At 41.6% G+C, this 18,687-nt stretch overlaps 1 protein-coding gene across 3 annotated transcripts in view; it reads left to right on the forward strand.

The window, feature by feature from the left end:
* LOC139381546 (adenosine kinase-like) overlaps nt 1-18,687 on the forward strand; it is a 285,897-nt gene that overhangs the window by 178,068 nt on the left and 89,142 nt on the right. For all 3 annotated transcript variants that reach the window (XM_071125174.1, XM_071125172.1, XM_071125173.1), the window contains exon 7: nt 7,465-7,635. In XM_071125174.1, coding sequence (XP_070981275.1) covers nt 7,465-7,635 — 171 coding nt within the window. The remainder of the gene's footprint in view (nt 1-7,464; nt 7,636-18,687) is intronic.

The following is an 18,687-nucleotide window of genomic DNA, read 5'->3' on the forward strand; positions in this document are numbered from 1 at the left end:
CTGGCCTATAGCGCTCTAGGCTATGAGCACGTACTGGCGACACCGTGCGCTCCACCGCATAACACGCAGCCTGACCAGTACAACGCTGCCTTCGGTAAGCATGAGGAGTGGGCTCAGGTCTCCACCCTGACTCTGCCACACTCCCCGTGTGCGACCCCCCCAAATACATTTTGGGGCTGCCTCTCGTGCTTGTCGCGCTGCCGTGCTACCTCCTCATATCGCCGCCGCTCAGCTTTCGCTGCCTCCAGTTCTTCCTTGGGTTGGCGATATTCCCCAGCCTGTGCCCAGGGTCCCTTACCGTCTAAAATATCCTCCCATGTCCATGAGTCCAGAGAACGCTGCTGCTCGATACCACGCTGCTTGGTCCTTGGTTGGTGGGTGTTTCTGTAACAATTCTCGTTGGTGGAAGGAGAGGAGGACCAAAATGCAGCGTGGTAAGTGTTCGTCATATTTTAATTGAACAAACTGAACACTACACAAAATAACAACGAAGAGAAAGCCAAACAGTTCTGCCAGGTGAACAGACACTAAACAGAAATTAAACACCCACAACCAAAATGGGAAAACAGGCTACCTAAGTATGATTCTCAATCAGAGACAACGAACGACACCTGCCTCTGATTGAGAACCATACTAGGCCAAACACGTAGAAATATAAAAACATTGAAAAAATAACATAGACTACCCACCCCAACTCACGCCCTGACCAACCTAACACAAAGACATAAAAAAGGAACTAAGGTCAGAACGTGACATTGTGTGTGTGTATATTTTATATATTTCTATATATATATTATATGTTTCTATATATATTATATATGTAATACACACACACACAGTGCATTCGGAAAGTATTCAGACCCCTTGACTTTTCCACGTTACTTTACAGCCTTATTCTAAAATGTATTAAATAGTTTTTAATCAATCTACAGACAATATCCCATAATGACAATGCAAAAACATTTATACAAAATAAAAAAAACTGTCACATTTACATAAGTATTCAGTCCCTTTTCTCAGTACTTTTAAAACACCTTTGGCAGCGATTACAGCCTCGAGTCTTCTTGGGTATGACCCTACAAGCTTGGCACAACTGTATTTGGGGAGTTTCTCTCGTTCTTCTCTGCAGATCATCTCAAGCTCTGTCAGGTTGGAAAGGGAGCGTCGCTGCACAGCTATTTTCAGGTCTCTCCAGAGATGTTCGTTCGGGCCACTCAAGGACATCAAATCAAATTTTATTGGTCACACACACATGGTTAGCAGATGTTATTGCGAGTGTAGCGAAATGCTTGTGCTTCTAGTTCTGACAGTGCAGCAATATCTAACATGTAATCTAACAATTCCATAACAACTACCAAATACACACATCTAAGTAAAGGAATGGGATAAGAATATATACACATAAATATATGGATGAGCAATGACAGAGCGGCATAGGCAAGATGCAATAGATGGTATAAAATACAGTATATACAGGTGAGATGAGTGATGCAATATATGTAAACATTATTAAAGTGGCATTGTTGAAGTGACTAGTGATCCATTTATTAAAGTGGCCAATGATTTCAAGTCTGTATGTAGGCAGCAGCCTCTCCGTGTTAGTGATGGCTGTTTAACAGTCTGATGGCCTTGAAACTGTTTTTCAGTCTCTCGGTCCCAGCTTTTATGCATCTGAACAGACCTCTCCTTCTGGATGGTAGCGGGTTGAACAGGCAGTGGCTCGGGTGGTTGTTGTCCTTGATGATCTTTTTGGCCTTCCTGTGACATTGGGTGCTGTAGGTATCCTGGAGTGCAAGTAGTTTTCCCCGGTGATGCGTTGTGCAGACCTTACCACCCTCTGGAGAGCCTTGTGGTTGTGGGCAGGGCAGTTGCCGTACCAGGCGGGGATACAGCCCGACAGGATGCTCTCAATTGTGCATCTGTAAAAGTTTGTGAGGGTTTTAGGTGGCTAGACAAATTTCTTCAGCCTCCTGAGAGACTTGTCCCAAAGCCACTCCTACGTTGTGTTGGCTGTGTGCTTACGGTCACTGTCCTGTTGGAAGGTGAATCTTTGCCCCAATCTGAGGTCCTAAGCGCACTGTGGAAGATTTTAGTCATGGATCTTTCTGTACTTTGCTCCATTCATCTTTCCCTCGATCCTGACTAGTTTCCTGGTCCCTGCCGCTGAAAAACATCTCCACAGCATGATGCTGCCACTACCGTGCTTTACCGTAGGGATGGTATTGGCCAGGTGATGAGCGGTGCCTGGTTTCCTCCAGACGTGACGCTTGGCATTCAGGCCAAATAGTTCAATCTTGGTTTCATCAGACCAGACAATTTTGTTTCTCATGGTCTGAGAGTCCTTAGGTGCCTTTCGGCAAACTCCAAGCGAGCTGTCATGTGCCTTTTCTGAGGAGTGGCTTCCGTCTGGCTAATCTACCATAAAGGCGTTGATTAGTGGAGTGCTGCAGAAATGGTTGTCCTTCTGGAAGGTTCTCACATCTCCATAGAGGAACTCTGGAGCTCTGTCAGAGTGACCATCAGGTTCTTTGTCACCTCCCTGACCAAGGTCCTTCTCCCCCGATTGTTCAGTTTGGCTGGGCGGCCTGCTCTAGGAAGAGGCTTGGTGGTTCCAAACTTCGACCATTTAAGAATGATGGAGGCCACTGTATTCTTGGGGACCTTCAATGCTGCTGAAATGTTTTCGTGCCCTAACCAGATGTGTGCTTCGACTTCTTTCTCGGAGCTCTACAGCAATTCATTCTACCTCATGGCTTGGTTTTTGCTCTGACATGCATTGTCAACTGTGGGATCTTATATAGACAGGTGTGTGCCTTTCCAAATCATATCCAATCAATTGAATTTACCACAGATGGACGCCAATCAAGTTCTAGAAGCGTCTCAAGGTTGATCAATGGAAACAGGATGCACCTGAGCTCAATTTCGAGTCGCATAGCAAAGAGTCTGAAATCTTAAGTAAATAAGGTATTTCTGTTTTTTATTTTAAATACATTTGCAAAAAAAACTGTTTTCACTTTGTCATAATGGGGTATTGTGTGTTGATAGATTTCATTTTTATTTATTTAATCTGTTTTAGAACAAGGCTGTAACATAATAAAATCTGGAAGGAGTGAAGGGGTCTGAATACTTTCCAAATGCACTGTATATACAGTACCAGTCAAAAGTTTGGACACACCTTCTAATTTTTTAAAGCTATTTTCTACATGTAGAATAACAATGAAGACATCAAAATTATGAAATAACACATAGGGGATCTTGTAGTTCCCCAAACAAGTGTTAAACAAATCCAAATATATTTTAGATTCTTCAAAGTAGCCACCCTTTGCCTTGATGACAGTTTTGCACACTCTTGGCTTTCTCTCAACCATATTCATGAGGAATGCTTCTCCAACAGTCTTGAAGGAGTTCCCACATATGCTGAGCACTTGTTGGCTGTTTTTCCTTCCTCTGCAGTCCAACTCATCCCAAACCATCTCAATTGGGTTTAGGTTGGGTGATTGTGGAGGCCGGGTGATTGTGGAGGCCAGGTCATCTGATGCAGTACTCCATCACTCTCCTTTTTGGTCAAATAGCCTGGAGGTGAGTTTTGGGTCATTGTCCTATTGAAAAACAAATGCTAGTCCCACTAAGTGCAAACCAGATGGGATGGCGTATCGCTGTGGTATCCATGCTGGTTAAGTGTGTCTTGTATTCTAAATAAATCACTGACAGTGTCACCAGTAAAGCACCACCACACTATCACACTTTCTCCTCCATGCTTCACGGTGGGAACCACACATGCTGAGATCATCCATTCACCTACTCTGCATCTCACAAAGACATAGCAGTTGGAACCAAAAATCTCACATTTGGATTCATCAGACTAAAGCACAGATTTCCACCAGTCTAATGTTTCTTGGCCCAAGCAAGTCTCTTCTTCTTATTGGTGTCCTTTAGTAGTAGTTTCTTTGCAGCAATTCGACCATGAAGGCCTCATTCACACAGTCTCCTCTGAACAGTTGATGTTGAGATGTGTTTGTTACTTGAACTTTGTGAAGCATTTATTTGGGCTGCAATTTCTGAGGTGCAGTTAACTCTAATGAACTTATCCTCTGCAGCAGAGGTAACTCTGTTTCTTCCTTTCCCATGGCGGTCATGAGAGCCAGTTTCATCATAGCGGTTTTTGTGACTGCACTTGAAGAAAGTTTCCAAAGTTCTTGAAATTTGGTGGATTGACTGACCTGTATTAAAGTAATGTTGGACTTTCATTTTTCTTTGCTTTTTTGAGCTGTTCTTGGCATAATATGGACTTGATCTTTTAACAAATAGGGCTATCTTCTGTGTACCACCCCTGCCTTGTCAAAACACCACTGATTGGCTCAAAAGCAGTAAGAAGGAAAGAAATTCCACAGGTTAACTTTTAACAAGGCACACCTGTTAATTGAAATGCATTCCAGGTGACTGCCTCATGAAGCTGGTTGAGGGAATGCCAAAAGTGTGCAAAGCTGTCATCAAGGCAAAGGGTGGCCACTTTGAAGAATCTGAAATATAAAATATATTTTGATTTGTTAAACACTTTTGGATAATATATGATTCCATATGTGTTATTTCATCGTTTTGATGTCTTCACTATTATTCTATAATGTAGACAATAGTAAAAAAAACTATAGTGTGCAAACTTTTGACTGGTAATGTATATATAAATATTTTTTTGCATCAAAGCTGACATATCGTTTAGAATAGAAAGATGAGTTGTGAGAAAGACCAACAAAGGAATTCATGATCAGGTGATCAATGTCCATCATATAGCCTATTTGTCAGGTCCAGTGGAGAGATTGGTAATGTTATAAGGATTGGATATAATGTTATAAGGATTGGAGAGAGAGAAATCACAAATTCTACAGCACTACAGCAGAGTCATATCTTAAGTGTAAAATGAACACTCAATAATTCATGCCTTCTGAGAGTGCTGTAAAGTCCAAAAGTTATGGGTAGAGTTAGAAAGCTGTCTGTCAGAAGTTTTACAATGTAAGTTTACTTTTAATCCATCTATCAACATATTTCAAGACATGACATATGAGGGTGTGGTGAAATACCCAATGGGTTGGACAATATTATTTTTGTCACTTATATTGAAGAAGCCCCTACTTAAATACTGGAAGTCAAGTGATACTCCAGCGTTAAGAGAACAGAATAATTAAATATTTTATTGAAATATTGAAAAAAATCTGTCTACAGACAGAAACAACAAAACACAATCTGAAGTCATATGGATGTGCGGTAGGAACGTGGGTCTGAGCAAGTGTGATGTCATTAATGTTTGTGGAAATGTATGTATAAATTAAGATGTTTATTGTTTTATCTCGGTATGTTTTTGTTTATTGTCCAAAAAAGTAAAATAAAAAAAAATGGATACCTGAAGACTCAGCCCTTTTTATCAGAGCAGCTAACATTAGGCTGACTGTCACGTTCGGACTTTTATTTCCTTTGTTTTGTCATTGTTTAGTATGGTCAGGGTGTGAGTTGGGGTGGGCAGTCTATGTTTGTTTTTCTATGATTTGGGGATTTCTATGTTTCGGCCTAGTATGGTTCTCAAACAGAGGCAGGTGTCATTAGTTGTCTCTGATTGAGAATCATACTTAGGTAGCCTGGGTTTCACTGTGTGTTTGTGGGTGTTTGTTTCCGTGTCTGTGTTTTTCACCACACGGTACTGTTTTGGTTTTCGTTCATTCCACGTTTATTGTTTTTGTATTCAGTTGTTCATGTGTACTATTTCTTATTAAAAGAACCATGGACACTTACCCTGCCGCATATTCCTTTTCGCCTCTCCTCTCCCTTACACTTACCAAATGGAGCCCTATTCCCTATATAGTGCACTACTTTTGACCAGGCCCATAGTTTCTCTACAACTACAAAAAGGCCATTTGTGTCAGAATGCAATCTCAGTTTCCTCTGACACTGACATGCTGGCACACTCAGATTGAGAAATGTAAGGGTTAATGATTGGCCATCTTTTTAAACACACACACAGACACATATATATATATATATATATATATATATATACACACATGTTCATGATGAGTTCCCATTCGAAAAGCCTTTCATTTTACTCAGATGTGTTACCCTGATATTGCAACACAAGGGCACCAACCCAGTCCTAGTCATTCCTAACCAAACAACATTTTCCACATTTGCATGATAACATACTGTGTAAAGCAATGTATAAAGTAATGACAATTCCTGCAGAGAGTTTAAAAAAAACACAAAACAATTTCAAGATTAAATATTCCCCCACTTAGTACCATGTAATACATTGTTACATTTGATTGACTAACCGGGTACCCTCCATTCAGCAGTATTAGTCTCTTTCCTTTACAACATGAAGGTCGCTCCTCTATTTGCTCGCTGCAAATGTCATACTTGCTTTAATGAGAGAGGTGCACTGTTCAGCCACAATGGAAGCTTTTCAGCTAGATTAAATGTATCACCATACACAATGTGTTTTTTTTAATCCTTACTCCTGCCCCTATTGTGACACAGTGGTTGTCTAGAAGAGAAGCTTGTAGCTGAAAAACATGGTTAAAGAGATCAGCATCAAAGTAAAGGGCACCAACCCAGTGGTTTTGTGTGACTTGCAGGAGAGTCTCGCTTCGGATTTCAACCTGCAACACAGAGGTGTTGTCTTACCTGATTTCTATTCATTCACACAATGAGCAGACCTCCTCTTTCCCAGTAACCAGAGTCCAGACCAGACTTTTGTTTTCCCGTTCATCCGATATGTGCATGTTGCTTCCTTCAGAACACGGCCTTGGACCACCGCCAGACGCTGGATTTCACAGCTATCTATTTTCTTTGTCTGAACTGTGTACGTTCCAAGAAACCATTTTAGATAAATGCTTAGGCCTAACCACCCTTCGCACATTACACTGCCTTTCTCATGATATGTCAATGCCTCACCTTGTTACAGTGTATTAAATTGTTCCCCGTAATTCTCTTGTCAGACTCCAGAAGCCACAAATGAGCAGTTGGATCAGACAGGGAGCACTTTTTGGTTCATGTTGTCCATCAGCTCACAGACTGTTATGTCTGCCCGTACTGTACGTGTGGAGCTATGGGGGTTGTTTCTAGTGCACTTGGAGATCATAACAGTGAAGAAATGATCATAATGCTTGTGTATTTTATCATTATTTGTATTATTATTATTATCTTTGTATTATTATTATTATCTATTATAGTTGTGTGTGTGTGTGTGTGTGTGTGTGTGTGTGTGTGTGTGTGTGTGTGTGTGTGTGTGTGTGTGTGTGTGTGTGTGTGTGTGTGTGTGTGTGTGTGTGTGTGTGTGTGTGTGTGTGTGTGTGTGTGTGTGTGTGTGTGTGTGTGCGTGTGTGCGTGTGAGAGAGAGAGAGAGATACAGGGAAGAAACATGATGATACTAGTGTATATTGTCTTGTTTCATGATGTTATATCATGTGTTGTTTTCAGGGTTTCTTCCTGACGGTGTCCCCAGAGTCAATCCTGAAGGTGGCGAAGCACGCCTCTGAAAACAACAAGATCTTTAGCCTGAACCTCTCGGCTCCCTTCATCAGCCAGTTCTTCAAGGAGGCCATGATGAAGGTCATGCCGTACGTCGACATCTTGTTTGGCAACGAGACGGTGAGTGAAATGGGCCATTGTTCAAAGGCCTTCCCACTGGATTGATGTATTCTGTTTACACAGTTTAACAACACATTATTCTGGTTTAGTGAGAGAGCATTTGAGTGTGTTTGTAAGCTGCCCAGTGCTGTTCACTACTACAGGAACAATTCCAACCATGCTACACATTCCAGTAAGGTAAGAACTGACGGCTGGCTGTGGTTGCGGAACGTGTTTTTCAAAGTGACTTATTGAGCTAAGGAGATGGAAAAGGTCTGGCAGTTTGAGCATTATGTCTTTACATCTGGCACATTCACAGACATTTTAATTGATGTCCCTGTGAAATAAATACATATCATGTCCTCTCACCTTGTTGAAAGGCAAATGGTGTACACCGTCCATGGAATTAGTACATGCATTATTAGACGTTTAAATGAATGCTATCTAGCCATTGAGTCTCAAAGAATATACTGTAACTTAAAAATACTTCATGAGCTAAATTCTACTGTCATACACCTGTAAACGATGTAATTGCCTGTTGCAATAGAATCAATAGAATAGTGCCAAAAGTGTAAAGCTCACCCACCTGACATTCCAGGATGGCTAAAGCAAACGCTCAAACCATTTGAACCCAGGTCTGGAAGTCCCCCTCTAACAGGGATAGCCAGGCTTGGGGTTCCAGTGAACAGCGGAGCTGAAGACATACTGCACCTATGGGGGGAGAGCTTTGGACTGCCTCCCAGTTCCCTGTCTTCCCCACTACCCCCTACTGCTAAAGCTACTAAACATACAGGGCCTTGTTTGGATCGAGATGCAGTCCACAGACTAGAGGAGGAAGTGAGGGATACCATCTCAACATCAGACACAGTATTTATTGCTTTAGCTGACTTCACCCCTACTTCTCGTAATTGCGGAAAGGAATCATTCTATTAGGTTACGTCGCATATTAGCAGCTTATTCATATTCCCTATGGGGCCTGGTCAAAGTTTGCAGTTCACAACCCCATAGGAAATATGAATACGCTATAGGAATAAGGTGCCATTTGGGATGATGCAGCCTACATTTTGCAAATGTTATTTATTTTCGGGTGGTTGGGTGTTAGCTAGCCACTGTAACACTACTGGTTAAGGTATGTTACCCACGTCACCAGTCATTACATTTTAATGACGGTGGATAATTATAACGTTAGCTTGTGTTGGAAGAGCTGTGCAATGGTGTTTGTGAAACAATGCTGTTACAATGTTTTGTGGAACAAGTGAAGGAAGTTTCCCTACTGTACAGCAGCTCCAGTAAACATCATCCCTTGTTATGGTTGCAAAATTCTGGTAACTTTCACAAACATTTCCAGCTTTACCAGAAATCCTAGTGGGAGGATTAACTCCCTGCATATTTTCTCCTGATTCTGAGAATCCTCTAACTCGGATTTCTTGAAAACCTAGGAATTTTCCAACCCTATGCTTTAAAGACCTTAAAGGAAGTAGAAGAGTTCCTCTTTGAGTGTTTTGACACCTCTTGGGCAGTGGGCCCCCTCTATGTCAGACTGTTGATGGAGTGGGGTGTACAGGAGTGACTGCTCATATGGTTAGACCGTGGCCTCCTGTGGTGTGTTGCAGTGGGGAGCCAGTCAGGGTTGGAGCTGCTTGCCGATCATGCATGGTGCATGATGAGTGACAGGCAACAGGACTGCCTCAGCCATGAAACACACACACTTTTTCATGTCGTCTGACCATAGCACCGCCTGGAGTTTGATAAATGGCATTGGCACTTGAATTGGAACCGGTGCTATGGTCAGTGTTGAAAATGGAAGCATAGGAAGAAAAGTAGCTCGTCTCTATGGTAAAATATGGTGGTGCATATTTGACGTTAGTGGGATATTTTGCTTGATGTAATATGGGGTAAATTTGACATTTGACATTTTAGTCATTTAGCAGATGCTCTTATCCAGAGCAACTTACATTAAGTGCATTAATCTTAAAGATAGCTAGGTGAGACAACAACATATCACAATCAACTATACCTGACACGAACATTCCATTCCAGTTAAACAATGGATATGTAGCATTTTCCAACAAAACAAATGTAATACACATCTAAAATCTATGCATAAAAAATCGGAGAACAGTAATAGTTTACAAATACTTGAAGTTACCCATAAGCAATCATGTCTGATGAAAAAACAAAAATGTGAAAAATTGGGGGATATAACGATTTGCAATATTTATTTTATACAACCTTTTTTACTAGCAAGCCAACTCTGGCTAACACAGTCATGTCAATCTATCCAGCCAAAATAACAGCAATGTAGCTGCATTTGCATTTGTTTAAACTGTTTCTGAGTGACATTCATTTGGATACTTCCATAACAATGAGCTGTAATGCTCGATTTCGCCTGGCATAGAACAGTTTGCCTTCTCGTCAGGACACTGTTCATTACGAGGAGATTGCATTGCATATCAAACACTAGGCTAGCTAAGTAGTTTGTTGCTAGCAAACCTGTCAATAGGACAACCAAATTCAACAATATCAGTTGCTGAAAAAAGCTGGTCAAACTAGAAAGATATGGGACGATTTGACAGCACAGAAGTGTGTGTGTGAGATTGTGCTGCTGTAACTCTATCCTGCTTCTACTTGTTTGAGCCTTGGCATCACACAGCCCTGCCTGGCCTATCATAGACACTCTCTCTCTCTCTCTCTCTCTCTCTCTCTCTCTCTCTCTCTCTCTCTCTCTCTCTCTCTCTCTCTTCTCTCTCTCTCTCTCTCTCTCTCTCTCTCTCTCTCTCTCTTCTCTCTCTCTTCTCTCTCTTCTCTCTCTCCTGTAATTACTGCCCTTTTTGGGACATAGTGTAGTTAGTGTCTGACTCTGCTCTGTTCTGCTGTTAGCCCCCAACACACACTCTGAACCAGAGAACTGTCAGTCTCTCTTACACTGCCTGTATGTCTGCGGCTGGGGGCCACTGACATAAAGCTAGACAGTGGATGGTGAGGATAGAGAGATGGAGGTGTGAGTGCATACAGTCACACATCAGACAGCGCTGCCTGCTCCACTTGATTGGCAAACGTAGTGTGATAACCTGGCAACAGCAAAGGCCTAATTAAGTCCTCTCCTCCCTTCTCTCTCTTCCTCCCCTTACTTATTATCCCCTCCTCTCCTCTCTCTCTCCTGACTAGCTACCTGACATGAAGCCATCCAGGGCATTACCATTCCTCTCCGTTTAATAGCCACAGCTAATTAGTTTCCAATGAGGGAGTCATTACCACCTGAAAAAATGTACCATATGCCAGAGGATTCATTCGCCGATAAAATGATCAGATAATTTGGTTTTGCCGTTTGAGCATACCGACGAGATAAACCACACAATGGAGTCGGGGGAGGGAAAGGGAAAAGGATTGGGCAGTTAGGCTAACGTTAGCCTTGGATTTATATTGTGGGAATTTTGGTGTGGGCTTATTCCCTATATAGTGCACTACTTTGTACCAGAGCCCTATGGACCCTCGTAAAAAAAGTAGTGAACTAAATAGGGAATAGGGTGTAATTTGGGACGCATTTAGACATATCATAGATAGAGAAATGGAACGATTAATTGAGACAGAATTAATCACCCTGACTGATGTTTCCTTAAGCCACGATGATTCATAGCAGTTCAATTTAGATTGCTTCTAGTAATTGGGGCATTTTTGTTCAGCCCTAAATATGGGCAGCAAGATGAAGAAAACGGTAACATAGAAGTAAAACGGTTTTAACAGTTTATAATAATGTTCTTCCCTCATATAACAAACTGCAATGCTAAAACAGATGAAGAGGCTTTAGGATTATACCCCACAGACAATTTCAATTTCTCCCATGTTCCTCTTTTCCATGGCATCACACAGCCTTGCTTATCATAGACAGCCTCCTCCCTCCCTCCCTCTGTCATTTACTTTATAGGCCTATAGCCCATCTGCCCCATACGGGGAGCTCCTTCCAGCCCTGTCCAATCCATTCAACACCGCCACTCTCCTCTGCTCTCAGGAGGAGCTTATTTATGTGGGCCAAACCTTCCAAACGACAAACGAGAAGCCACCAACCATTGTAATTGAATACTCAATAGGCAAGCCATTTAAAAAAAGTGGGAAATAGCATATTGCTAACATATTAATATACCCTGCCCTGGCGAAGGAACCATCATCATTCTAGTGTTCAAGCTGTTTTTAAAGAGCATTTAGCCCAAGTGCTCCCAAGTTCCTGGGGCTATAAAAAGAGGAAATTACTTATTTTTCTTCTTCTTTCGCCTCTGTTGTAGTTCCTATGTTCTGAATGTTTACCTACATAATATTGTCTGTGTGGTTGATCTTGCTTATTTTCCCATCCATCCCCCAGCCCAGCCCTTCTGTTATCTAGGTGGAGGGTGGAGGAATAGAAGTAGTTCTACAGAAGGTTATTGTCATGAAAATCTCCTCAGGCGTTTTGACCCCCAGCCCTGTTCTCTCTCTCTCTCATCCTCCATCTGCATGCAGTGTGGGGGTTGGTGGGGTGTTGGGGTAATGATGTTTGCAGTGTGTGTGTGAGGTGGTGGGGTAATGATTTTTCCAGGATAGTTGACGTGGGTGTCTGTGTGGAAAAGGCACACAGACTGAGGGGCAGTGGAGAGAGAGCTAGATATATAGGGCAATTTAGACCTGGGTTCAAATACTATTTCAAATCTTTCAAATACTTTTTAGTGTTTGCTCTAGTCTGCCTGGAGTGCCAGGTGGGCGGGGTTTGTCAGGTGGGTGGGGTTTCCAATGTTAGTTTTACTCGTTATTCATTATTCACTTTATTCTTTCCTCGTCATTATTTGTTATTTTATCTTTAACACTGCATTGTTGGAAACGACACGTTAGTAAGCATTTCACTGTATGTCTACATCTGTTGTTTACGAAGCATGTGAAAAATCTGATTTGATTTGGAACCAACATTTTTCAATTGGTTCCATTGCAACAGGCAAGTCATCAACTTATTCACAGCCAAAGTATTTTTTATTATTTCAAACAGTACTTGAACCCAGGTCGGATAGATATACGGGGCAATATGGCCATGGTGTTTCTCTTCTCCAACATCTCTAGCAATATGATTCATCATCCTGGCTTTGTTTGTTTGATGGACTGCTTGGAGGCCTGTGGCTGAGAGGGAGGGAGAGGGAGAGCAAGAGGGAGTGAGAGAGAGAATTTCCCATTGACAGCTCACCCACAGCGGTCTGGAGATGTGCCTCTTAGCTTGGGGAAAATATCCTGTAGGTCAGCCGGCCGGTCAGTCACTCACTGGCGAAAACAAAGAGAGGTGGAAGGCAGATTAACTTAACTGAAACACCCTCCTCTTTTAAAGCTCGTCTCTCTCTCTCTCCCTCCAAGTTTCCTCTGAGGATAGTATACAGAAACATTAACCTCTGTGTTTACACCATGGCCTGATGATATCCAATTGGGAGGCCTAATTCCATATAGGAATTCCATATCAGTCTGGGGGCCATAAGAAAGCAGCTTGTGGGCCTGAAGTGGACCCAGGGTTGCCAGTTTGAGACCCCGGGTTTACACCATTGCCTGATGAGAAGCCAACCAGGGCAGGACCCCTACCCTTTGTCCCAAATGGCACCCTATTCCCTGGTCAAATGTGGTCAAAAGAAGAGCACTATGTAAGGAATAGGGTGTCATTTGGGACGCACACATACCCTGCTCTGAACTTGGTCACTGTTACTAGCCGTCCTCCACTCAGTACCCTGCCCTGAACTTAGACTGCTGCCCTATGTACAGTCTTGGCCAAAAGTTTTGAGAATGACACAAATATTAATTTCCACAAAGTTTGCTGCTACGGTGTCTTTAGATATTTTTGTCAGATGTTACTATGGAATACTGACGTATAATTACAAGCATTTCATAAGTGTCAAAGGCTTTTATTGACAATTACATTAAGTTGATGCAAAGAGTCAATATTTGCAGTATTGACCCTTCTTTTTCAAGACCTCTGCAATCTGCCCTGGCATGCTGTCAATTAACTTCTGGGCCACATCCTGACTGATGGCAGCCCATTCTTGCATAATCAATGCTTGGAGTTTGTCAGAATTTGTGGGGTTTTGTTTGTCCACCCGCCTCTTGAGGAATGACCACAAATTCTCAATGGGATTAAGGTCTGGGCAGTTTCCTGGCCATGGACCCAAAATATCGATGTTTTGTTCCCCGAGCCACTTAGTTATCACTTTTGCCTTATGGCAAGGTGCTCCATCATGCTGGAAAAGGCATTGTTCGTCACCAAACTGTTACTGGATGGTTGGGAGAAGTTGCTCTCGGAGGATGTGTTGGTACTATTCTTTATTCATGGCTGTGTTCTTAGGCAAAATTGTGAGTAAGCCCACTCCATTGTCTGAGAAGCAACCCCACACATGAATGGTCCCTGGATGCTTTACTGTTGGCATGACACAAGACTGATGGTAGCGCTCACCTTGTATTCTCTGGACAAGCTTTTTTCCGGATGCCCCAAACAATTGGAAAGGGGATTCATCAGAGAAAATGACTTCACCCAAGTCCTCAGTAGTCCAATCCCTGTAACCTTTTGCAGAATATCAACCTGTCCCTGATGTTTTTCCTGGAGAGAAGTGGCTTTTATGCTGCCCTTCTTGACACCAGGCCATCCTCCAAAAGTCTTCGCCTCACTGTGCGTGCAGATGCACTCACACCTGCCTGCTGCCGTTTCTGAGCAAGCTCTGTACTGGTGGTGCCCTGATCCCGCAGCTGAATCAACTTTAGGAGATGGTCCTGGCACTTGCTGGACTTTCTTGGGTTCCATGAAGCCTTCTTCACAACAATTGAACCGCTCTGCTTGAAGTTCTTGATGATCCGATAAATGGTTGATTTGATTGATCTTACTGGCAGCAATATCCTTGCCTGTGAAGCCCTTTGTGTGCAAAGCAATGATGACGGCATGTGTTTCCTTGCAGGTAACCATGATTGACAGAGGAAGAACAATGATTCCAAGCACCACCCTCCTTTTGAAGCTTCCAGTCTGTTATTCAAACTCGATCAGGATGACAGAGTGATCTCCAGCCTTGTCCTCGTCAACACTCACACCTGTGTTAACGAGAGAATCACTGACATGATATCAGCTGGTCCTTTTGTGGCAGGGCTGAAATGCAGTGGAAATGTTTTTGGGGATTCAGTTAATTTGCATGGCAAGGAGGGACTTTGCAATTAATTGCAATTCATCTGATCACTCTCCATAACATTCTGGAGTATATGCAAATTGCCATCATACAAACTGAGGCAGCAGACTGTGAACATTAATATTTGTGTCATTATCACAACTTTGGGCCACGACTGTATATAGTATTTGAACACTGGTCACTTTAATAATGTTTACATACTGTTTTACCCACTTTATATGTATATACTATATTTTAGTCAAGGTTCATTCTAAATAACTACTGCTGTACACACCTTTCCTATTCAAATAATTTCGATACACACCATTATATATATATATATATATATATATATATACACACACACAGTGGGGCAAAAAAGTATTTAGTCAGCCACCAATTGTGCAAGTTCTCCCACTTAGAAAGATGAGAGGCTTGTAATTTTCATCATAGGTACACTTCAACTATGACAGACAAAATGAGGAGAAAAAAATCCAGAAAATCACATTGTAGGATTTTTAATGAATTTATTTGCAAATTATGGTGGAAAATAAGTATTTGGTCACCTACAAACAAGCAAGATTTCTGGCTCTCACAGACCTGTAACTTCTTCTTTAAGAGGCTCCTCTGTCCTCCACTCGTTACCTGTATTAATGGCACCTGTTTGAACTTGCTATCAGTATAAAAGACAGCTGTCCACAACCTCAAACAGTCACACTCCAAACTCCACTATGGCCAAGACCAAAGAGCTGTCAAAGGACACCAGAAACAAAATTGTAGACCTGCACCAGGCTGGGAAGACTGAATCTGCCATTGGTAAGCAGCTTGGTTTGAAGAAATCAACTGTGGGAGCAATTATTAGGAAATGGAAGACATACAAGACCACTGATAATCTCCCTCGATCTGGGGCTTCACGCAAGATCTCACCACGTGGGGTCAAAATGATCACAAGAACGGTAAACTAAAATCCCAGAACCACACGGGGGGACCTAGTGAATGACCTGCAGAGAGCTGGGACCAAAGTAACAAAGCCTACCATCAGTAACACACTACGCCGCCAGGGACTCAAATCCTGCAGTGCCAGACGTGTCCCCCTGCTAAAGCCAGTACATGTCCAGGCCCGTCTGAAGTTTGCTAGAGAGCATTTGGATGATCCAGAAGAAGATTGGGAGAATGTCATATGGTCAGATGAAACCAAAATAGACCTTTTTGGTAAAAACTCAACTCGTCGTGTTTGGAGGACAAAGAATGCTGAGTTGCATCCAAAGAACACCATACCTACTGTGAAGCATGGGGGTGCAAACATCATGCTTTGGGGCTGTTTTTCTGCAAAGGGACCAGGACGACTGATCCGTGTAAAGGAAAGAATGAATGGGGCCATGTATCGTGAGATTTTGAGTGAAAACCTCCTTCCATCAGCAAGGGCATTGAAGATGAAACGTGGCTGCGTCTTTCAGCATGACAATGCTGACAGCATGACAAACAGCCCCAAAACATCACTGCTCTAGAGGAGATCTGCATGGAGGAATGGGCCAAAATACCAGCAACAGTGTGTGAAAACCTTGTGAAGACTTACAGAAAACATTCGACCTCTGTCATTGCCAACAAAGGGTATATAACAAAGTATTGAGATAGACTTTTGTTATTCACCAAATACTTATTTTCCACCATAATTTGCAAATAAATTCATTAAAAATCCTACAATGTGATTTTCTGGATTTTTTTTTCTTATTTTGTCTGTCATAGTTGAAGTGTACCTATGATGAAAATCAGGCCTCTCTCATATTTTAAGTGGGAGAACTTGCACAATTGGTGGCTGACTAAATACATTTTTGCCCCACTGTATATGTATATATATATAAATACTTTTAAAAAATGATTTGGGGGATTTGTGTGTATTGTTCTGTATTGTTAAGTAGGCTGCACTGTTGGAGCTCGGAACATAAGCATTAAGTTGCACCTGCGACAACATCTACAAAATATATGTACGCCACCAATAAAATGTGATTTGATTCTCAGCGAACCGGCACAATCGGCATTTGTCATCGGAGAGGAAAAATACATTTAAAAATTAGACACGGCTCTTTTTTGTCTTTCATGACTGACTTTTTATTTAATGTACTGTCTCTCCGTCTGTGGTGATGAGTCCCAGGCCTGCGTTGCTGTGTTCAGTAGTACAGTTGAAGTTGGAAGTTTACATACATTTAAACTCAGTTTTTCACAATTCCTAACATTTAATCCTAGTAAAAATGCCCTGTCTTAGGTCAGTTAGGATCACCACTTTATTTTAAGAATGTGAAGTGTCAGAATTATAGTAGAGAGAATGATTTATTTCAGCTTTAATTTATTTCATCATTCCCAGTGGGTCAGAAGTTTACATACACTCAATTAGTATTTGGTAGCATTGCCTTTAAATTGTTTAACTTGGGTCAAACGTTTTTGGTAGCCTTGCAAAAGCTTCCCACAATAAATTGGGTGAATTTTGGCCCATTCCTCCTGACAGAGCTGCTGTAACTGAGTCAGGTTTGTAGGCCTCCTTGCTCCTTGCACACACTTTTTCAGTTCTGCCCACACATTTTCTATGGGTTGAGGTCAGTGCTTTGCGATGGCCACTCCAATACCTTGACTTTATTGTCCTTAACCTCTCTGATCTCCCCATCCCGGATCCGGTATCAGGAATACAGACTCAAGCTCATTACCATAACGCAACGTTAACTATTCATGAAAATCGCAAATTAAATGAAATAAATATGCCATCTCTCAAGCTTAGCCTTTTGTAAACAACACTGTCATCTCAGATTTTCAAAATATGCTTCTCAACCATAGGAAAACAATAATTTGTGTAAAAGTAGCTAGCTAGCGTAGCATTTAGCGTTAGCATTAGCGTTAGCATCCAGCACGCAACATTTCAACAAAAACATAAAAGCCTTCAAATAAAATAATTTACCTTTGAAGAACTTCTAATGTTTTCAATGAGGATACTCTCAGTTAGATAGCAGATGCTCAGTTTTTCCAAAAAGATTCTTTGTGTATTAGAAATAGCTCCGTTTTATACATCACATTTGGCTACCAAAAAAAAACGAAAATTCAGTCCTCAAAAAAAACTTTTTTCCGAATTAACTCCATAATATCGACTGAAAACATGGCAAACGTTGTTTAGAATCAATCCTCAAGGTGTTTTTCACATATCTCTTCATTGATATATCGTTCTTGGAAGCATGGTTTCTCCCCTCAATCAAATGGAAAAGTACAAGCAGCTGGCAATTGCGCACCGAATTCCACGCAGGACACCAGGCGGACACTTGGAAAATGTAGTCTCTTATGGTCAATCTTCCAATGATATGCCTACAAATACGTCACAATGCTGCTAACACCTTGGGGGAACGACAGAAAGTGTAGGCTCATTCCTTGCGCAATCACAGCCATATAAGGAGACAATGGAAAACAGAGCTTCAGAAATTCTGCTCATTTCCTGGTTGACGCATCATCTTGGTTTCGCCTGTAGAATGAGTTCTGGGGCACTTACAGACAATATCTTTGCAGATTCTGAAACTTCAGAGTGTTTTCTTTCAAAAACTGTCAAGAATATGCATAGTCGAGCATCTTTTCGTGACAAAATATCGTGCTTAAAACGGGAACGCTTTTTATCCAAAAATGAAATAGCGCCCCTAGAGATCAAAGAGGTTAAGCCATTTTGCCACAACCTTGGAAGTATATACATATATATATATATTTATTTCCTAATGTTTTGTATACTCAGTGTAAAATATATATATATATTACACTGAGTATACAAAACATTAGGAACACCTGCGCTTTCCATGACAAATAAATATACTGTATATACACTACCCGTCAAACGTTTGGACAAGCCTACTCAGTCAAGGGTTTTTATTTATTTTTACTATTTTCTACATTGTAGAATAAT

Source organism: Oncorhynchus clarkii, chromosome 23, assembly GCF_045791955.1.
Source record: "Oncorhynchus clarkii lewisi isolate Uvic-CL-2024 chromosome 23, UVic_Ocla_1.0, whole genome shotgun sequence".
Lineage (NCBI taxonomy): Eukaryota > Metazoa > Chordata > Actinopteri > Salmoniformes > Salmonidae > Oncorhynchus > Oncorhynchus clarkii.